Source organism: Colius striatus, chromosome 1 (assembly GCF_028858725.1).
Source record: "Colius striatus isolate bColStr4 chromosome 1, bColStr4.1.hap1, whole genome shotgun sequence".
Taxonomy (NCBI): Eukaryota; Metazoa; Chordata; class Aves; order Coliiformes; family Coliidae; genus Colius; species Colius striatus.
Genome location: NC_084759.1, coordinates 166,239,629 through 166,262,725, shown reverse-complemented (window position 1 = coordinate 166,262,725; position 23,097 = coordinate 166,239,629). Strand labels below are relative to the sequence as shown.

At 39.7% G+C, this 23,097-nt stretch overlaps 1 protein-coding gene across 2 annotated transcripts in view; it reads left to right on the top strand.

The window, feature by feature from the left end:
• The window catches only part of NAV3 (neuron navigator 3), a 268,894-nt gene extending 258,750 nt beyond the window's left edge, over positions 1–10,144 (top strand). For both annotated transcript variants that reach the window (XM_062016086.1, XM_062016078.1), the window contains 6 exons: positions 316–470; positions 1,354–1,425; positions 1,859–2,055; positions 2,648–2,766; positions 5,328–5,531; positions 7,684–10,144. In XM_062016086.1, coding sequence (XP_061872070.1) covers positions 316–470; positions 1,354–1,425; positions 1,859–2,055; positions 2,648–2,766; positions 5,328–5,531; positions 7,684–7,803 — 867 coding nt within the window. In that variant the 3' untranslated portion in view covers positions 7,804–10,144. The remainder of the gene's footprint in view (positions 1–315; positions 471–1,353; positions 1,426–1,858; positions 2,056–2,647; positions 2,767–5,327; positions 5,532–7,683) is intronic.
• Positions 10,145–23,097: the final 12,953 nt, after the last annotated feature.

The window sequence follows — 23,097 nt, the reverse complement described above, 5'->3', positions numbered from 1 at the left end:
GCAATCCATCTTCTTCTGGATAAAAGGTATTCTATGATCAGGTTTCTAAGGAATGCATCCACCCAATAGCAATGTATATGCTTCAGTCAAACGCCTTATATCTAGTGCCTTTGTTTTTCCTAGCATGTGGCTTCAATGTTGCCCTATCTAAAAAATAGGTTTTTCTACATGTGCTGATCCAGCCAAATGATCCGCAATAGGGGAATTCTGTAGCAACCTCTTTATCTTTCTGAAAATCTTTTCCACTGAAATTACATCTGTGATCTAATTGGGTTAATCTTTTCTGGTTTTTTTTCTATGTTAATTCTGCTGAAGGATCTGCGACAATACCTAGCAAATCTAGCTGAGCAATGCAGTGCTGACAACAATGGTGCTGACCTCCCTGTGGTCATAATTCTTGATAACCTCCACCACATCAGTTCACTAAGTGACATTTTCAATGGTTTCCTCAATTGTAAATATAATAAATGGTAGGTAGTAGCTCTTCTCTCCCTTTTCACACACCTTTTACAATTAAAACAGTAAAAGCTGTTTGTTATTTTGCAGAGTAAAATGTCCCAGTGCAAGCTTAGCTTGCCATAGGCCATCAACAAAATCCTTATGTGCTTGAATAATTTTAACCCTCTTCAGCTGCGTACTTAGGTATCTGCTTCACTTTATTTGTATGCCTCCCGTGCATCTGAGTGAGATGTGAATGTACCACAGTTTAAGAATGTACTCAAACACTTGACTGGATAAGGGTTTTATCCCTTTCACCATGTCAGATCACAAAAGCTCATTAATACCTTCAGGACAGCTTATGGGAGAGTAAGAAGATAATAGTGGAATTTGGGATATGTGTGAGCCCACAAACCACACCATGTAGATTCAACTGTGTATCTGGTGGGCTTGCATGTATTACAGTTTTCTTGTAGCAGTGCAGAAGTATGAATTTCAATGACTGTCCATTATCACCAAGCAAGAATAAAATGTTTGCTGGAACTTTTATTAGTCTATAATATTGACTGTTTTTGATGTAAAAGTGCCATCATACGGACTTCCCTTCATAAAATCACTGCATGCTATATCTTACTCATAAGATTCACTGACTTCTGCAATTAAAGCTGTAAGCCTGCTGCAAGATGAGGTACATGAGTACTGAGTTGCCTCATTTATTTCTTTGTTATCGATGTCTTCTAGTAAACTACAAATGTGCAGAGAGGGAAATGATAGAAAAATAAACATTTTTAAAAGGGCATCTCAGAAATTATTTGAATCTAAGGCTTCAATACATCCAGAAACTCTTTTAAAATTTCCCTAGTGTGGATAAGATGAAAAGATATTCTCTGAAAAGTACTACTTTTCTCTTTTCAGTCCCTATATTATTGGAACCATGAACCAGGGAGTTTCTTCATCACCAAATCTGGAGCTGCATCACAATTTCAGGTACATTCGCTCTATATTACTGTGGCCATGTTTACCCAGCTCCCTGCTTCTGATCCCAGTTCTTTGTCAAACATTGATCTTGTGTCTAATCACAGCAAAGTATTTTAGCTTCTGTGTCTCTCCTGTATTGATGAATCACCAAGTAGTGTTGAAGGGATAGTGAAAGAAGTAAGATACTTTCTGGCACCTCTAGCAAGTTGCTGAAGACAACTGTATTCTTTCATTCCATTTGTCTTCAGCAGTGTCTTGAATTCCTGTTGGAACCTGTAATTATGTGTTGTAGTAGTGGACAATAATGTGGTTTATTGGAGCAGTTTTATACTTGCTGACTAATGAGACTCAGAAGCTTATGTCATTAACTTCATCTGTATGTTTAAGAGGAAATGACGTATTTGCTATTAATTACTGCTTGACATTTATCCTTTCCACCCAGGTGGGTGCTGTGTGCTAATCACACAGAGCCTGTTAAAGGTTTCTTGGGAAGATATCTGAGAAGGAAACTGATTGAGACTGAAATAGAAAAGAACATACGCAATAATGAGCTCATCAAAATCATTGACTGGATCCCCAAAACATGGCATCATCTCAACAGCTTCCTAGAAACACACAGCTCTTCAGATGTAACCATTGGTGAGTCCATTGGAAAAATGTTTTGAAATGAGGATGCAGGCTGAGTAGTTTAGAGATTTTTGAAGGATATATTATGTTTTCAAAAGTTATCATCTCTCAATGGGCAGTAAAACATCAATGTGGGGTTTTGTCTGGTTGCCAGCAAGACTGAAATGAAAATGGAAAGTTTAATGAGTGTGTGTTTCCTGATATTTTGCCTTCGTTGCTAAAGACTTTCAAATAAATGATGGCAATTTTTAACAGTTAAATTTACAGAAAAAATACCTCAATATCAGCTTTCCTAAACTTAATTATTTTCTCTGCTTTCACACGCAATATAATTATAGCAATAAAAACACTTGGACAGTCAGTTAACCAAACAAGCAGGTGAGAGATATACATGCACCTCAGGTCTTTTGATGGAATAACAATGTTAGCAAACAAGTCATCCTTTTACATAGCCTTGCTCATAAAATTTCTAAGTGTTCACCAGGCCCTAGAATTGGATAAAGTGATAGTAGTTTGTTTTCGCTTTACTTTTTTAATTCTGTGAAGAGTATTTTTTCAGGTGTTTCCTAGTCCTACTTTTTTAATACACAACTTGAATTCCCAGGTCCCCGCCTCTTCCTCCCCTGCCCTATGGATGTTGATGGTTCCAGAGTGTGGTTCACAGACCTCTGGAACTACTCCCTGGTGCCATATCTTCTGGAAGCTGTGAGAGAAGGACTTCAGGTATGTCATGTGTTTCCAAGCAATGTTTTTTTTAACGAGTTTCATAGGGTTTCCCCAAGCTACTTTTCACCAATGCATCCAAGTATGAATGGTGATGCATTTGCAAGAAGAAAATCTGGGTAGGGATTATAGAAATCCACCTTGAACCTTTTGACTTGCTCTTACTGCTAATTTGGCTTTGTCTGCTCCAGCACTGGGATATCTTATGAAGACAGTTTAACCTCTGCGAGTGAAGGAAAGTTCTTCCTTTTCTATTGTTTAAAGAGTTCACAACAGTGATAAATATAGCTCACATTGCCTCGGTGAGACAAGGCAGTCTCAGCCTACCCCTGCATGGAAGAATTAATAGCCATTATGCTGGTGTGAGAAAGTAGCTTTTGTCTGTGTACTGCTCTCCCATCTATGGGAGACTTATGGACAAGGATATTTTCACCATTCAGAAAAAAACCCAAAATCCTGTTTATTTATTAACTTCTTAGCCCTGCTGAACACAAGGGTCTATCTTTTTTTTTTTACTATTATATCTTGCAGCCCTGCTTGTATTTCCCACAGTTTTATTTCTCTTTTCTTTCTCTCTGTATGGGCTAAAGTTTCCTCTTGATCATAATTTTCATTTTAGGAATCAAAGTGCTTCATAGCTCCCTCTATCCTGTCCTCTCCAGAGCTGGTATTAGCAGTAGTTCTACTGATTGTTAGTGAACTGTTAAATTTTATTCTACTCTAATAGAAGGAGAGCTGCAAATAGTTTTACTGTAGGTAGCACTGTGTAGATTAAGATTTCAGACCATTCCACATCTTTGGAAAAATATAAATCTTGAAGTGAATCTTTTATTCTATTTTTTTTTCTTCAATCTTTGTTTGTCTTTCTTTTCCCTTTTCTTTTATGCAATTCTATGTCTTCTGAAAAGACACATGTGGAAAGGCATTTTTTTTCCACATATGGCACAGAAAAAAATTGCTGCACAGTGCAGAGGGTATTGTTACAGACTAGTCAAACAACTGTGTAAGCAGCTGCAGTTTCTTTATCACCTTGTATTGACATAGTGACATACTGATGCAATGGAGGTTGAGAGTCTTGCATGTTAAATATCTCACGCTTTCCTAAGACTGCCTATCTCTCTGGGAATTACAGAGTGTTTATGCCTTGTGCAAAAAACTGCCAAACATCTAATAAAAGAGCCATGGTGAGATTAACAGTGCTTCTTTAGAGCAACTATTAAAATGCAGTGATATTCTTCATGCTCATGTTTTTCCCAAGTATACAGGCTGCCTATTTAAATTCTTACTTAAATGAAAACTTCAGTTCTGGAGCAGAAGATGGCAGCATATAGAAGAAAATATGTTGGTTCATGAACTGTTCCAATTTTTAGCTGCTTTGGAGGGCTTCCATAGAATAACGTTATTAATAATAAACAGAAATATTTTGTATGAAATAATTAGGTGTTCCTGGAACCAGAGATAAGTAAAAAGTACTTTTGTAGCCTAGTACTTTGCAGACTCACTTATGAGACACAGAATTCACAAGCCTTGCTTTGGATTGCAGAAAAGATTAAATTGCTGTTAATCTCAGATGAGGGGAAGCACTGCCTACTGCCTGGAGTCTGATGTCTCTGTCAATAATACAGGGAACTTGGCTGCCTAACCTGGAGTTCTGGATTCAGCAAGTGCCTAGGAGCAGGTGTTGAAGTGATAAGCACTCTCTGGCTTTAGCACTAAAATCCTTCACTGTTTTACTCCCTTTAGGAGTGCAGCCCATCTAAATGCTCTGTGACTGTATACCCTGTGGATATTATGCTGCTCCTTAGACTGAGTGAGGCTGTTTGAGCTGGGAGAAGTCACAAAGAGCCCTGGTGAATGGCTCCCCATCGCAAAGAGTCATTGCTACAGCCTAAAGAAAATCTGTAAATCAGCAACCAAGGGGCAATCAGTGAACACGTTGCTTGTGGACAGCAATGTAGTGAAAGGGGGCATGTTAGTGATACAGCTACCAGACCTCCTAAACTTACAATATTCTCATTCTTTCTTCCTCTGGCAACCTTCCAGATTCATAAGCATTTTTGTGCATCATAGTAAGAAAAACCTATCCTTTGTGAATTTCTTGTCATAACTTTGTGAAAGATTTGAAACTTAAGGTGTGGACAAATGTCTGCTTCTGTATTCCATTTTGCTAGGAGAAGAGAACAATCTGTACTGGCACATCCTAATTCACTTCAAACAAAACCCAATTAACTATTTTAGATAGGTCTGAGTGAATTTCACCAATACACCTTAAGCAAATTACCTAAAGGTCTTATTTTTGTGTGTGATTCTGTGATTTGATGTTGTATCAAGAACTTGTGGCTCCCACTAATCCTAGAAGTTTTACTAGTTACAGAGTGCTTTTCTGCTTGCATCCACACTGTGTATTGAAGGAGCATTAATGGACATGAGGTCTTTTGAAGGTCTCATATCTGAGCACATCTGAAAGCAAACCACTTGCTAAAATGGTTTAGATGGTTTTGATGACTTCTGTCTGCTGTGGAAACAGATACTGAAACCCCTGTGTTATATCCACAATACAGATGTACGGTAAAAGGGCACCCTGGGAGGATCCCTCCAAGTGGATAGCTGACACCTATCCATGGAGCTCTGCATCTCTGCAACATGAGTGGCCATCACTACTTCAGTTAAGGCCAGAAGATGTCGGTTATGAAGGTTATGCATCAGCAAAGGAAGGAACAACCTCAAAGCACGTTCCACAGACTGATACAGAGGGGGATCCCTTGGTAAGATATAACCTTTGGGGAAAAGGCTTTTCAGTATGCATTTTACTGTCACATGCTAAATAGTACACTGTACAGTAAAAGAACTACAATGGACTTACACTGAAATAGGCTTTTAAAATGAATCCTACTATAATTTATTTAAAAGGTTGAAAATAAAAGGGAAAATCTAGAAAGAGGACAGATATCACCAGCACCTAACATGTCCCATTTTTCCATCTGTCCAGCAATTTATCTGATCTTTATCATGATAATGTTTGTGTACTACTCTCCACTTACTAGTTGGTTTATTCTAAAAACACCTCTCCAGGTTGGGCAATCCTTCATCTACATTCTACAAATGAAGGACTGAAAAACTCACATTATCTAACTTGTCAATCATAGAGAATTCAGTGGAAATGCAAATTAGACAGCCATCTTCCCATTTCTGAGAACATTTTGAGATAACTGATGACTGTATAACAGACTTAATGTAAGAGGAATGCAAGTGTAGTGGCATTAAAAGATAAGAGGTTGATTTCCCTCAATGCCATTTATTGTTTGATTTACATATGATCCCAGATGTTTGAGTTTACCATTGTCTCCTCTAATAATGAACTATTAAATTGCATATAGTGAACTTCTACTCTTGGATAGTACTTTCTCTACGGACTGCCTTTATCGCTGTTTGAAATATCATTATAGACAACTATAATTCTGGAATACAAGCAGTCCTTAAAAAAAGGAATTTCTCAGAGGAAAACACACTTAACTCTTATCAGTGCTAAGAAAATGGCTCGTTAGCCTCACTGAAGTGTTTGACATCCAAAACCAGACCTTGTATCCTGAAGACATGTAGAAAACCAACTCATTTCATCCTCCTTCTCCCAGTCCATAAACTTTGGAGTGATTGTTTGACCCTGTGATTTGGGCTGCCAGTAAGTATATTGGCCAGGGTGCATCACCTCTCCTAAGGTGAAAATATTTAGGCAGCTCAATTTCAGTGCCCCGTCAGCCTTGCATCCTGCACACCATGATCAATATCTATATCTGACTAAAAACGTACAAACTAAGGGCTTGCCCCTGCCCCTGCTGAAGCTCACGGGGAGACAAACGCTGCACGAATGGAAACAGTACGTGTTCCATGCAAGCTGTATCACACCTCCACTACACGTGTTCTCAAACATGGATACCTTTTAAACCTTCAGCAAAAGCCACCTGGTACCATTAAAGAGTGTTTAACACCATTCAATGCCTAGAGAAGACTTCACAAGCTGTTCAAGTTGAAACCATAGAGATGCAGGGATTCCTGAGCAAACTGGGAAAGGGATCTGAGTGCACAAGCACACAAGAATACCTCCTTCTCTCTGGTTTTTCGTTGCCTGCTTTTTTTGTAATGACAGCATACTTGTCCCTTGAAAAACACTAAAGCAATGTCAATGCTGCTTCCAGCCTTGAGTTTGCTGGGAGAAGCAGAGGATTATTTATAAAGTTCTAGTCATTACACAGAGTTAAGGTGTCAAGCATCCAAGTAATTTTCTGGGGCTTAATGCTACTTTTTTATGGTTTTTCAGATGAGTTTGAGTTTCTAATAATCCCCAAATTATGTGGGGGCTTTTCTCTCCTGGATAGGAGAATCTGTGTCTGCTCCTTTGCTGAGGTCAGCCCCTTGACAGTAGATGGGGCTGTTTTGTGATGCAGCTGGCTTCGGTCCACCCCTCCCTCCCTGTCTCTGTCTTGCAGAGGGCGTATGTTAGCACGATTATGTTTTTAGTTCCTTTTCCAATGTAGTGTGTCTACACCATCCAAAAATTATCTGGAAGCTTGACTGTCTCCAAATATGGGCCCAGATGTCCAGCTGTGATATGGCTTCCTTCCCCTGCCAGTGTTGCAGCTGCAGCCAGTCTCACCCCTGAATTAAAGAGAGTTATCAGGCAGCTCCACTGTGTTCCTCTTGTTCTTTGGACCTTTGAACTTCTATTTAAAGACCAGAAGGCAACAAAAAGGGTGCCAGGAGGAGCTGCTGACACCCTGCCCTTTCTGAAATCCTTTTGTATGGTCCCCTCGGCTGGATACCAGCACACCTCATACAGCAAGGGAGCCTAATTAAATTTTAACACGATCACTGCAGCATTAAATGAGATGAGATTATGTAAACATTGCTTTCTTCTTTCAGATGAATATGCTAATGAGGCTTCAAGAGGCAGCCAACTATTCAAGCACGCAAAGCTGTGACAGCGATAGCACCAGCCACCATGATGACATTTTGGATTCATCCCTTGAATCTACTCTCTGAAAGGGACAAAACTTGGTGGAGGATTATGGTAAAATCTCTTTCCACTAGACCACTGCCAGTATTGAAGCAGCACACTGAGGTCCCTGAGGGAGAATGGTGTGCTGTAGGTAGGCAGGAGACCTAACTCTGCAAAGTCAGGAAGAAAAATTGAAGTGGAAAGCTTGAATTAGTTTAATTTCAAGGCATTTCAATACCTATGGAGCTGAACGAGACTCCATTCGTCAACTGGAAAGGGCCCTAGACCAAGGGCATCTAAGCAGATTGCACACGTGTTAGCCAAACTGGAATATTTTTTCCCTCTTTTCCTTGTTCTCTCTCTCTCTGCCTCTCTCTCCGTGTCTCTCGTTTCTCTGTACGAGTTTACAGTGCAACTTCTTCTGTTGGGTTTTTTCGTTTCCTTTAGTTTACCCTGAGGCGCTGCATGAACAATGTGGTCTTCTAATTCTCTTCTAACCTCTGTTGTGCCACATGGTGCTGGTCACAGGACTGCAGTGGTGTTTGTGTGGTACACTACTGCCCATTCCAAAACGAGTCAAAGATGATGATAGTAACTCAGAAAGCACAAACAGTATTGTGCAATCACCAGAAAACATGACTGTGATATGCTGGATAAGTGCCAATTTAATTCTAACTGCCATGGTCACGGTGATGCGCTCCATCAAGTTTTTAGTACACAAGTCACAGATTTTATAAAGTTGTTTTTACCACAAAGGTCTTTTTTAACCACCTGCCCACTCCTTAACAACAGTTTTATACCAATTATTAACCAACACTGATTAAAGGCTTTTTAGGGCTTCATTTGTTTGAGCCTTTTCAGTGAAAGAAGGAACATTTCTTATGGTGCTGTCTCACTGCCTTAAAACAGATTTCTAGAACAGTTTTACAGTTGGTTTAATTCCTAAACCATTGGTAATTTACACTGTTTTTTTCTTCATTTACTAATGAGAAAATGTCAGTTGACACAGTAGCCTCATATCTGTATATCATGATTTTTTAAAGTAATGGATAGGAGAAAGAACAGTTGCTATATAATATTTTTATCTTGTGAATAGATTGCTCTGCCTACCCTCAGAAATACACAAGGAACCCAAACCCACTTACACTGCCACCTAAATGCTGAGAAAATCGGCTCAAATCCATTTGGTCCCACGGAATGGAGTTTTTGGAGGACAGATGTTTTGAATCCTTATCCAGCAGAGCTGGATGCACTTGATGCAGCATGAGCACAAATATATCGTTTGGTTTCTCTTTTTTTCCTTTCTCTAGTTTTAGCATGTTGTTTTGATTGCTATTGTTGTACATGAAGAAATCAGCATAAAAGAACACTGAAGCAGTGATGTCCACTGTGGAAGAGGAAGAGTTTATACTGTAAAAGTGGGTTGGTTTTGCACAGTCTTCTGGGTGGGTATTGTAAATATTGAAAAAAAGAAAAAAAAAACCCCAAAAAAGCAAAAAAAAAAGCCTTGCACAAATCAAGAAGAAAACAAACAAGCAAACAAATTGTATTTTATTCTGTTGGTGTTAAGAGATGTTTCACTTGCTGAGATTTCTTGTATGTTGCAAACAAATACAGAATGCAAACCTTAAAAGCTGTTATTCCTTGGTGTGTTTGTCCTGTATTTACAGTTGTTATGACTATGCAGGAGCTATCAATGCTACAGTCAGCATGTTACAATATCTATATGAAGCCAATACGTTTTTTGGGGGGTAAAAAAAAAAGATCTGGGAAGGTTTTTAAGCACAGACATCAGGGCAGGCTACAACCAGATTGCATCCCAACCGCTCAGATTAACCGGGAGCGCTCCTTTACCATAGGAGGCATCTGGTTAGAATACGTGCACGTAAACTAGGAGGTATCCAAGGGCTTTGGCATGGTGTAGACTTGTACTGTACACCTCCATGGATGTTACCTTCAGGATGTGTATTTGGTGCTATTAACACTCTGTGGTCACCCTGTGGTCACTCGCTGTAAAACCAAGGTAAACCAATGCAGTTTCCAAATGGCACTGAGCTGCATCGCTGAATCTAGAGGCTCCTACACGGTGCTATTGCCCTAATAGAACTCTGGCTGATTTTATGCACGTAGGATTCAGTCAGACCAACATCGTGCCCCCCAAATCTGAATCCGTTTCTGATGCAAAATGTCAGCACGTACACCGACTGACTCAAAGAACTAAAGGAGTGCTGCTCTTTCCTGAACCTGTGCTCTGAGCAAAGCTGCGAATCTTTTCCTGCCATTTTAACACACAAACACACAATATCACATATACAAAACTTCCTGCAATACATCTCAGTAAGTCCACCTAGTTTACAACTCAGAAATTGTTTGTGAAACATTTGTCTGTACACATTTTATATTTTGTACATTTTTGATGTAACATATCATGTAAATAGACAGAAACAGTGAAATAAATCATCTGAAAAGTTTTGTAGTCTTTGTAAAGCCCTAATAATAAGTATTTGGTGTCATCGGACTTAACTGGATGATGTATTTTCTATTGGTTTATTGTTCCTCTAGCTTGTAAACCAGCTTGCGTATATTTTTTTGCAGGTGTGCACACTGTATCTGTCTAAATTATTACTTTGCCATTAAAGTGGAATTATTTATTGAAAACACAGTCTGGTGTTTTTGCAGTCAGGACCACCTAAGGGTTAGATACTGTATCGAATATAAAAACGTATAAACAAAGTGACAAACTGAAGGATGTGATTTTCTGCATTCAGCAGAACTAATCTCTGTAGAAACAAAATTAGCTACTGTTTCTACTAGTAGTGATTTAGTATGATTTTTGACGGGCTATTTCCATGGTGGAAACAGGTTGTTAAGTTCAGAAACAGCTTCAAAGTCTCCCCGTTCTCAAGATTTTCTTCAAATAATAGTCTATTGATTTCAGTTGTGGTAAATCTGTACAAACTGGAGCAGTATTGTGCCTTATTTTCAAACTTGAAGGAGTTAGAGCCACTTCCTCAACAGGTATACATCAATATTTAATAGAATTCAAAGATGGAAAGTAGAACTATGTTAGGCAGTTAGTTAATCACAGACTTTGAGACTGGAAGAGATCATTAGGATCCTGCAAGTTGTAGCACCTCAGCTGTAAGTCTCAGCAGCACATTTGTAATTTCTCCTGCAGTTGTCATACTCCTGGAAAGACCTTTAGATATAACAGTATGGAGTCAGAGATCCAGCACCCCGCTGTCAAGGTGGCTCATTATTCACTGGGTGGGTTTGTCTTTTAAGGGTTTTATTTGCAGTTAGATCTTACACGTCTCTTTCTTTTCAAGACAAAAATACCCCAAACTACCTTATTATGCCTTTTCCTTCTGCACAAAAACCTAATCACAATAAAAAACATCTTTTACATTGAAGTAATAATCTTCTTTGCTTTTGTTTTTGATAAGCAGTGTGCTCATTCTCAGATTGCCTTTCAGACCTCAGTGTAATTTTTGCAGGACTTGCTTTCTACTTTTTGATTTGGCAGCGTCCTTTCTGAAGTGTGGGAATGAGAACTGCACACGATATTCCTGTGATGATTTTACTTTTTCTATAAACAGAACTAATATCACCTTCCTACTCCCTGCTTAGTCTTCAGGGCTGACATTCACTCACTAATTGCATCATCCTACTGCAGACTCATGTTCAGTTAATTATCTACCAAGACCCTGACTTCTTTTCATGTTGCATCATTTTGAAATACTTTGTCCAATCCTGTCTATATAAACTATGCTCTTTGTTCCTTAGATGTATGATTGCAAATTTATCTGTATTAAACTAGGATATTCAAATCAGCCCACCCTAGCAAATGATTCTGATCATTTCCTACGATCAACGTCTGTCTAATTTATCACTCCATGAGCTTCCTTGACTTCCAAAAACTGCTAACCATCATCTTACTTTGTCTTTCAATTTGTAGGGAAAGGTAGTATGTAGTGTTTTGTCAAGAACAACCCCTTGTTGAATCTTGATTAGGACCATCCATGAAGATGAGAGACCTGAGGCTTCTTTGAGACATTTGGGGCTATTTAGCCTGGAGAAGAGAAGGCTGAGGCAGACCTCATCAATTCTTATAAATACCTAATGAGTGTTTGTCAAGAGGATGGAGCAAGTCTTTTTTCTGTAGTGCCCAGTTACAGGTCAAAGGGTGATGGGCTCAAGCTGGAGCACAAAAAGTTCCACTTGAACATGAAGAGAAACTTGTTTGCTGTGAAGGTGAGTAAGCCCTGGCACAGGCTGCCCTGGGAGCCTGTGGAATCTCCTTCTCTGGAGGTTTTCAAACCCGCCTGGATGTGTTCTTGTGCAACCTGATCTGGGTGAACCTGCTTTAGCAGAGGGATTGGACTGGATGATCTCTCCAGGTCCCTTCCAACCCCTACCATTCTGTGATTCTGTGATTCAGATTTACCGTCACATTGTTGGGTCACTTATGTCATGGGTATATTTGTATTCCAGTTAAGGTGAGCGTGAATATCAGAATGACATACAAAACCATGTGTGCATAATATTATAGAAAATATGTGATATTACATGGCTTCCCCACCACTAGGTCTCCAAAGATGGATTAGATTAGTTTCTGTTGAAAATTACATATGTAAAGCTGATCTTACACAGAAAGGGAAATAGACTAGATAACTTTAGCAATCTGAATGCAGCTTTCCTGTAATCCAGGACTGAAGTCTTTGCACATTATCCAGCTGCCACTACTTAAAGAAAATATACAAAATTTAGTTGTCAAACTCATTCTGTGTGTACTATCTCTGCATATCTACCTGGTAGCCTTCATCTGGAAGCCTGCCTGGTGAATGCCTGGATTCCTGGAACAGGAATGGGAATGAGATAGTGGGGCCTCAGGAAGATAAGTATTTTCAGCAAAGTACTGGAAATGTTGCTCTTGCTTACAAGAACTCATTTTTTACACCATCATTAAACAGCCACTGTGTTTCTCAGCATGCACTACTTTTTCTTGGTAACTGAATAATGTCACACAAATTAAATGCTACCACTAAGTTTGGCAATGCAAGAACTACAGATGCACTATCATGGGAGAAATGTATTGCTGGGTAATAATACGAGTAACAGAAAATAGAATCTGTCAGGAAAGATAAATTAACTAAGATCCAGGCCATGTGACCTTGCCTTTCTACACGAAATTGCATTTACTGTTCTTTGTTCAATTGCAACCTTAAACAAATGTTGATAAATAGCAACGAGTGACCACACTGAAGGAAGGAAAGTCCTGGTTTTAGCATCAAATTTCACAGATTAAAAAATATTTTGCCTTTGCCAATGTATTTACTTGTTTTGTAAACTGTTTTTATTAAATTAGATTACATAATTTAGGAAACTATAATGCATCTTGACAATTAAAGGCCAAGGCTAAAAGCAAAGGCACCTGGTAACTGCTTATGTAACAAAGCATTTACATGGTGGCACATAACCAGTACTAATGATTTTTTCATGCCATAAGTAGATGACTCTGAAAGAACAAATAATAAGAATAAATACATATCATCTGTATGACCAAACCCCGAGAACTTAGTGAACTAAGTCATTTAAACTAGTGGACTTTATTGTAGCACTGATAATTCAATGCACTTTAAATACATCCAGCTAATCCCACGTTCTGCACTTTACCAGTGCGATGAAAAGACATATACAGACTGGAAAAAGATTCTTCAGTGCAGCTGTTAATGCAGGTTAGCTGTTCCACTCACGTAGGCTACATACAATAAAGAGATACGACTTCAGTACAGCAGTGCCTGAGCTATCAGAAATAATTGGGTAGCTGAATGAATAATTTAGCTCCATCATTACCACACTCTTCATATAACTGCCATGATCTTTAGCATACCCTGTCCCTGTCTATCCAGGTCAAGCTAATGGCACTGTATTGGACTAGTAGTACCGGCTCTTGATTGTGGCAGAGAAAAGTCATGCTGGAGGCAAAATCTCACATCTTAACTGAACTAACATTACAGAGCAAGTGTATTTTTCATCTAGAGGAAATAAGAAGTCTAAAATCTGTGTAAGAAAAATTTATTGTCTTATTTGTAATTGCTATGATTAATCTCATCATTACTTACTGTCTTTTTGTTACTGCTTTTGTAGTGTCAATGTGTCTCAGATACTTTAGAAATAGTTTTCTTGTAAAAATAAATTATATTTCCAAGTAAAATTATACTGCTTGTTTGAGAGCTGGCTTCAGACCTTGTGTCAGACTACCAAATTGTGTAACAAACTATATCCACACACAGTAAATTTTGTCTCTACCTTCAAGGTTTCCAATGTTAAAGAACATATTTAGTATTAGTACATATTCTTTAATGTTCTTTAATTTCTGTCCTGAATAAGCATGTGGAATAGTTTCCTAATTTAGACTTAAGCACTTGCAATTAATTCTTCCATACACCAGAATTTTTAGAGGATAAGATGGTCAACTGTCTGCAGCAGGATTCAGCTGAACATTGTGATGAGTGTGCAGAATATTACACTCAAGAATTATAATTTATTTGCATGCTTAGACACGGCATCCAGTAGGATGCCACATTGCCTGTTGTAATATTCTCTGAAGTTGAATAAAACCTTCAGACTATGTTGGAATGGAAGGAGATCTCCTTTTCTGGAATGGAGCAGCTGCTAGCAGTAACACCGAAGTGCCTATTTAAGGCTGCAGGACAATAGAAAGTTTACTCCCCGTAGAGGAAGATAGGTAAGTTATAGCATGTAGTTACAGGGCATGCTGAAAGCAAGCTTTCATACTGGAAACGTATCATTTAGCTGTGACAATCCCTTGCTGTATATCAGAATCATATGAGTGACTTTTGTAATTAATCATAACATCTTACCTGGTGTCAAGATATTTTTGAGTTCTATGAACTATGCACTAGTCAAAATATAAAATACAGGCCTGAAACTCAATATGAATCTTAGAACAAATAAGCTTTAAAGGCCATATTATATTGAAATTCTCTGCTTAATGATCAAGGACATACTATGGTGAGCGAAATTACACTTATATCACCAGAAACCTTCACTCTTGCTCAAGAATACTTGGAAGGAATCCTTGTCCTTCTTCTGAGGGAGCAAGATAAAAAAAAAAGGGGGGGTTCTGGTGTATTTATCTATTTGTGTTCACAAAAATAAAATATCCCCTTGCTGCTGATTCTCTCCACTTAGTTTTGTTAGCAGACCTGATGAATATCAAACCACAGCTGGTCAGGAAGTTTCCAAATAACAAGGCTGCCATTTGAAGCACTGAAGAATATCAGAGTAAATAAACTTTGGATGTACAACAAGCAAAGGATATTTTTGGCCTTGCTTCCTGCAAGTTCAGCAGGTAGCTACTTCAGAACCAGAATTACAAAGGTGCACAACTCTGGTGGAGTTTTGTTTGAGACCCACTTACAAAGCTTCTTGCTGCAAAGCCAAAGATGCTTGTTGCAGGGCTTCAGCTCCTAACTCTACTGGCAGCTCTGAATGCTCCTACTGCAGCCGAAATAGGAAGGGTTTCCTGGCATCCCTCTGACGCTGGGGAAATGCCCATGCTACCCTCAAGTCTCATGGAGAAACACCTTCTAAAGCTGAAGATGGTCTAAAAACTCTCAAGGAGTGAGGAAGGAGTGGGGAATCATGCAGATGATTGATCTGATCTGCTCCAGACAGTGTGAGCAAAACCACTTACACTTTCTGGAATGAAGGAACAGAGCAATTCTCTCTAGTGAAATTTTTTAGGTTAGCTTTTACAGACATTGTTCCAAATTCATACAGGTACCCACACAGGGGAATTTCCTATACAGATCATTTTCTATATGAAACCAGATTTTTAGTGTTAATGCAGGTTCCTTAACAGTTCATTTAGGCTGCAATGGCAATGTTAACTGCAGAGTGGGGTTGGATTTACAATGCTGGGGCAGAAATAGGGATGGCATGTGCTCAGAGAACTCCAAACAATAGGGGGTTTGCCTTTTTTAATTCTTCTTTTTAGATAAGAAAACAGCTCCTGGCACTGTCAAAGGTTTGTGCCCTGCCTCTGCATTTTGCTGTCTCCGCTCTCGGTCCTTCTGCCATTCAGCACATCCCTTCTTCCTCTTTTGCCTTTTTGTATGTATTCCTCTCACTGCTCTCCCCATTGATGCTCAGTTTGGCTCCCCTTCTCTCCTTGGCATGTTTCACTAGCCTATCTCTTCACTCCCCACAAGGCTGCTTCTTGCTCAGAGTGTGCAAGGACAGCACTGTGTCCCTTTCTGGCTCCAAACACCGAGCATATGCTGTCACAGCTGAGCAGTGTGCAGTGATAGCAATCCAGCCAGCAACATCCCCTCCCAGCCTCTGCCTGAGAGCTGTCTGTTCTGCCAGCCCCATGGTAAGACTCATTGTAGCAGCAGGAGAGGACAGAAAGCTCTGGGGTGAGGTCCTGTGTCCTACCCATGGCAATATGTTTTCAGTGAAAAAGCTGAAAGACTTGCAAGGTCATGGCTCCTCATTGCTCCTGTCCATTTCTGTATACCACTCACTCTGCTGACCGAGTTAATAAACCACCTTTCACTGTTTTTCAGTATTCTGCCAAAACTAAGTGGCTTGTATTTTGTAGCCTAGAGGAAGACTCTGGGGTGTAAGATGGGAGACACACAGTCAACTAGGATATAAGAAAATTGGAGCAGAGCCTCCAAAACTCTTCTTCAGCTCCCAGACTGAGTCTTTTCAAAGGAGTTTTGTTCTCTGTCTTTATTCCTTGCCAGGGGAAAAGGATATCTGCTCTGCCATTTCAGACACCAAGAAAGGTGAATTTTCTCTGTAAATAACAGTGGAATTTTGATTCAGTTTCAGAAAGTACAAGCAGAACCATCTCGTCTTGAAAGTGAACCAAAGTCTCATTAGCAATTTGGAAGAAAATTAGAAATAGTCGTGTTACTATAGTGATATTCGTTAAGTAGCCATTAGCTCTGGGCAAACACAGAAAACCCTTTTCCATAGCTGTCACTGGAGTTACAATAATCAGATAATATTATTTAGTGCTTGCTTAGTGCTTTTGAAGCATCATCTCAAAGTACTTTACAAAGGTCAGTCAGCATTACTGGTAAGGAATGAATGGGAAATAAATCCCACAATGGCAGCAGGGTGCAGATGACAATATAGCACAGCTTCATGCATAGACTGTTGTCTCAAGATAGTGATAATGAGGAAAGCCCTAGAACCGATTGATATTCCTTTTGTCCATCATCCCTTATTTGGGAGGAGGATGTATACAATACATAGCCTCAGATCATTTTCTTAAATTGCTATCACATAAGTCACTGCTTTTAATAACTGAAAATGAAGATGTTAGGAAAGCCTTTTAGACTCATGTTTGCTCCTAGAAAATACAAACCATTTTGCTGTCTGTGAGAGTGAGGGAGGAAAAAGAAATAATTGGAAAATAACTGGTATTTCCATAGGGCTGTTGATGATACCTAAGTAATGAAGGAGCTTGAATTTTATTTTCAATGGTGACTTTACCTGAATAGACTTCATATTATCCCTCTATAGTCTTTATGGTAGCTTGTAACAGTTTTCCTCACAGCCTTTTTGCATAGGGTTAAATATGCCAAGAGTAAGCATTTCAGCCTAGAGTTTCAGTAGTAGTTATGTCTCTGAATACCAAGTTTAAGTTCTCCCAGGTAGCTGGACTTGGAGGCTTCCATGACTCAGTAGAGCAAGGATTTCTCATGTGCCACTGGAGAGCAGAGAAGATTAATCAACTGACATGCTGGGATCTAATGTTATGTTTGCAAACGAGATTTCCAGGCAACTGCTAGACATATGTTTTTTGATTCTGTATGTTTTGTTTGATAACAGTAATCTTAAGATCTAACTCATTTACAGACTAGTCGAGTCCAACCAAAAGTCTCCATTTTATTAAGACATGGCTAGGCATGTGTTCTGGCAGCAGCAGCAGCTTCTGCAACTCCGTTAAACCTGCTCAGCCTAGGTTTTCTCAGGAGATGGCAGCAGCAGCATTGCTGAGGTGACTGCAATCATTTCCATTTACTTTGGGGGGCATGAGTTGCAAAGCAATAGCTGGGTGGGAAACAGTTCCTCCCTTCCCTGCAAAATCCTCCCTGCAGCCATGTGGAGTGTTACACTTAGAAATACAGACCTGCAGGTGTTTCTTTCAATGTGAGTGATTGCTGAAGATACAGCTAACTAAATATTAGAGTTAGCTAGACCTTGTCTGAACATTTCATAGGTACCCCAAAACAAGTTTTTCTTTTTGAGTCAGTTGAACAACAGCACTTTAAGCGATGCTGTGTCAAGGTAGCACCGTTGCATACCACTGCTACCAACTGGCCTACAAATGCCCCTTCTGTATAAGCAGCAGAGGGCTGTGGAAGGCAAGTGAGAGCAGGTGTTTGTGCTGCATGGTGAGCAGCATTTCCCTTTGCTGTGAGAGATTCAGGGGAGGCAAGGAAAGAAAGAGCAGAGGGGCAAACACATGCAGAAGCACATAGGAAGTAGAGAACTACGTTTTAATCTATATGGTTTTCAGTGTTATATTGAGAGCACCTGAGCACTTCTGTATAATAATGAACATCTGTCATTGTTTGTACATTAATCCTTCCCCATGGGGAAGAGCAGAGGCAGAACATTTATTTCCTCTTTCTTTAAACATATATGCTGTTATGACACTGAAAAAGTCAGAAGTGGGTCTCAGGAAGTAGGTGAGGAGCTCCATCATACTGTGAGACTGCCACTGGGCCATGCATGGGCAGGATCCACCTCACTCATGGAGGTCCTGTGCACCAAATGCATAGGGATATTGGGAACTATCTTCCTCTCAGATGTACAGAATGGATTTTTTTTTAAAATATATATTGGATATAACTTCTCAAGCATTTTGATTATAGCAATGTGTTTAGCTTTCTTTTAAATGCTGTGGAAAATCTATATGTAGTTCAGAGAGAAGTTTGTTATGACTGCAACATCCAGGCTTGCTGACAAAGGTAGCTATAGTTTTCTAGGTTTTCTAGAGCTATGGATTTCATGCTTGGTTATATTACAGGGCCTTAGTGCAACTGATAAGCGATAAAAGTGAGAATAATCATCAGCCTGCTCTTACCCTCCACTCTTTTACCAATTCATGTTCCATTTCAGCCTGCCACTTTTCATTGGTGCTTTGATCACATCCAAGTATGAGATGGTATTGGTGGCAATGACATAATTAGCTATGACAAAAGATGAGCTATATTTGTTGTTCACATATGATTGCATGTGAGTTTAGATCATCAGCTTATTATTCCTGATTAGGGAAAAAAAAAATCATCTGATGTAATGACTACTTAACAAAAACCCAACTTCTAAGCAAAGAAAAAAAACCCTAAACTCAGAAATTATAATCATACTGTACTTTTTCCCTACTTGCTTCATCTACTCTGATGGGAATCCCACCAAGGGAAACATATTTTTGCATGCAAAGATGATCCATTCATTTCTGCTGTTTTGAGCAGGCTGGAGGTTGCCCTGAGCCAAGAGCAGTGTCCAAATCCTGAGTGACCACTGGGGCTGGTTGAGTGCATCAGTCAGGGTTATATATTTAACACCAGTTGTTGCCATTGTTCCCTTTTAGCCATTCAAGAATGCTAGCACATCCCACAGATGGCTACACAGCCCTCTTCTGCCTAACACTTACAGAGCATGCAAAGGAGCAGGTTTTGTGCAGGCCCCAGTAGGAAACCTGTACATTTTAGGTACACCTGCAACCATTAAAAAAAAAATGAAATTAAAAAAAAAAATAGAAACCAGACAAAGGGTAGGTAACTAAAGAAAGGAACTGCAGATAAACCACATGTGCTTCAATGTGAAGAAACTTGAACACTCAGTTGTTCATAGAATCATAGAATGGTAGGGGTTGGAAGGGACCTTTAGAGAGCATCTAGTCCAACCCCTTGCAGAAGCAGGTTCACCTAGATCAGGTCACATAGGAACATGTCCAGGCGGGTCTTGAAGACCTCTAGGGAAGGAGCATCCACAACCCCTCTGGGCAGCCTGTGCCAGGACTCCCTCACCCTCACAGTGAAATAGTTTTTTCTTATGTTTAAGTGGAACTTTTTGTGTTCCAGCTTCATCCCATTACCCCTTGTCCTGTTGCTAGCTACTACAGAAAAAAGAGATGTCCCAACCTCCTGACACCCACTCTTTAGATATTTATAAATGTTAATAATATCACTCCTCAAATTCCTCTTCTCCAGACTAAACAGCCCCAGTTCCCACAGCCTTTCCTCATATGAAAGATGTTCCAGTCCCCTGATCACCGTGGTGGCCCTGCACTGAACTCTCTCCATTACTTCCCTGTCCCTCTTGAGCTGAGGAGCCCAGAACTGGACACAGGACTCCAGATGAGGCCTCACCAGGGCAGAGTAGAGGGGGAGCAGAACCTTGCTTGACCTGCTGGCCACACTCTTCTTGATGCATCCCAGGATGCCATTGGCCTTCTTGGCCACGAGGGCACATTGCTGGCTCATATTTAGCTTATTATCAACCAGGACTCCCAGGTCTCTCTCTGCAGAGCTGCTCTTCAGCAGTTCCACCCCCAGCCTGTACTGGTGCAAGGGGTTGTTCCTTCCCAGATGAAGGAACATGTGCTTGGAATGGCAAGAAGTTTAATAAGGAAGAAAAAATGTATTCCTGCAGAGAAGGAATTCTGCCACCTCCCTTTTTTCCCAGTACTCCTGAAAGAGGCAGCTCCTTGGAAGGTCAAGGTAGGTGACTTTTGAAGATTAATATGTTTTCTAAAATGGTAGATTTTACCAGTTTAGAGCAGGCACATCAAGGGCTAGACAACATCATGATGTCTATGTGACAGCTGAAGAATTGTGACTTAAGAAGGCCATAGCCAGAACTGTCATAAGAATTACTTGTAGGGCAGAAGAAACAGGAGAGCCTACACATGCAGAGGTAGCATGTGGGAGCTGCAGCCCTTATCTAAAAACTAGGAGGTGTTTCTGTACTGACTTGTCTGTCACACCCTTCTGATTTCAAATGGTTAATGGTGTGGAGAGGTGAGTGGTCTCTGCTTTATTGCTTTCAGGTGGCACAGCTGGAACCTGTCGGGATCTACTTCTCTCTCTGCAGCTGAGAGAGGTTATTAGTAGTAGAGGAAGGTTTTTGAGAGAATAGTTTAGAGAAATCTCAAGTACTTGCTATTATCAAGATCTTTCAAATGTCAGGATATTTTACATTCTTTTCTGTCTTTAGAAGTAAAAATTATGCAAGAGAACAAAATATTCATGTGGTCTCTTCCCATCTAAAGGTGTAAATTGTAGAATGAAGAAGCTGAGAAGAGATTAATATGAGGGTAATGAAACACTGGAAGAGCTTGCAAAGAGATATCTTGGAGATGATCAAAACTGTTTCAGCTGCTCCAACTGCTAAGTTAGACCTAGTTTGAGCATGGGGTCAGATGACCGAATCTGGCTCCAATTAAAAATATCTTTAATTTAATAAAAGGAAACACTGCATCTAACTGGAGCTAACCAAAATTCTTCTCTGAAGAGAACTAATGGAAGCAACAACAACTCCCATTTATGCTGTTTTGCAATATCTCTTCACTACAATCCAGTAGAGGAACTCCCAGATAATCTTTCCAGTTTCTGAACAAAAGTATCTGCTTTTTGCTGTAATCCACCACCTGCGGCTCAGACGCTCTCTTTCTCTTTACCAAATTTTCAGCTTTATTGCAAGACATACTGATTGCTCCCCATGGGCAGAGCTATTGATACTCCTTGATTATTTAAAGGTGTGTGAGATGGATGAGTGAACCTCTAACAGAAATGCTCAACATTAAGAGTTTACAGTTAAATTTAGCAACTGTGATAGCCGAGAGCCTGACAGCTTTATAGGCTCTTGTGCTCTCATAACACTCTAGGAGGGGCAGCATCTAGGAGGATCACTGTTTATTATGATAATTAATAACTTGGAAACAGGTTGAACTTCAAGATGTCAGCAGTCACAGATAATAACGTTACTTGGATTGTAATGTCTAGAGATGGTCTCCCTCAGACTATGAAGGTGATAAGATCTTCAGAGGGATTAAAACAGAAAAAAAAACAAACAAGAAAAGGGCACATAATGGCAAATTAAAAATACATTGGCAAATGTAATTCAGCTTTTTATAAGCACATGGAATTACTTATACAATTGTTAGGTTCTCAATTAATTGTAAAACCCTCTACATACTTCACAGTGGTGATTCAAAGGCGTATGGATTGCTTAGAGAACTGAAGAATGGAATTGAAAATAACACTTGGGATATTATGTGAATAAATACTTTGCATTCAGCTGCTATGATGATGATCCTAATTGAAAAAGGTTAGTAGAAGAGTAAAATTATTAATAGCATGTGAGTGAAGATGAGATGGCCAGGGAGTTCTTAGGCAAGATCAGCAAAGGGTATAGGCATGTCATAAGCCATGTACAATAATAGAGAACAAAAAAAAATAGCTCCTTTAACTTCCTGTTTCTGCTCTCCAAGTGGGGAGTAGGAGGACAACATGAGTTCTCAACCTGGTGTTATTGATGGGATACACTACACAAACACAGATGGACAAGGGATCTCAGCCACAAGCATCCAAGCGCCAGGGTAAAGAAACAACAAACTGTCTGAAAAAAAGAAGGTTCCTGATTGCAGTAGGCCCATATACAGTTACTATGAACTGCTGAAGCACGATGGTCATAGTCCCCATAATGTGAACACCAGCACTAGACATTTAACTGAATAATGGTCTCTGTCCTTTTATTGGTTGTGACTGAAAATTCCTGATCTGCCTGTGGCAAGAAAGGTAAAAACAAAAGTCAAAACTACTTTTTTTTTACTGTTACTCTGGAGAACTATGTAAGCATGGCAAAGCTTAGCTCTTATGCACCCCTGGGATGCTGTCTAGTACGTAAAGGAACGCAAAGTCTGCAGGTGTTTCCACCTGCTGCTCCTGGATCATGTGGTCTATAGGAGAACTAGTGTTGCGATGGAGATCATCTCCTTACCTCTTCATCCCTCACCCATTGCTCACCAGAAGACAGATAGCTAAAAATTATCAAATATCTTTTTTTCTATGACGTCAAACTTTTGCTTTCGTGGCATAGTTGAATTAATTTGAGGTGGAGTGGGGAGAAGAGAATCCAACATTGATAACACAAAGGCAGACAGGACTCGCACCACCTGTTTTGCCTAGATGCTTTTGTTTAGTTCTTGACTGGGTGGACTTTGTCAACAGAAAGGTACATTCCTTGACACAGTAGGTGGTGTTAACCACAATCTTCAACAC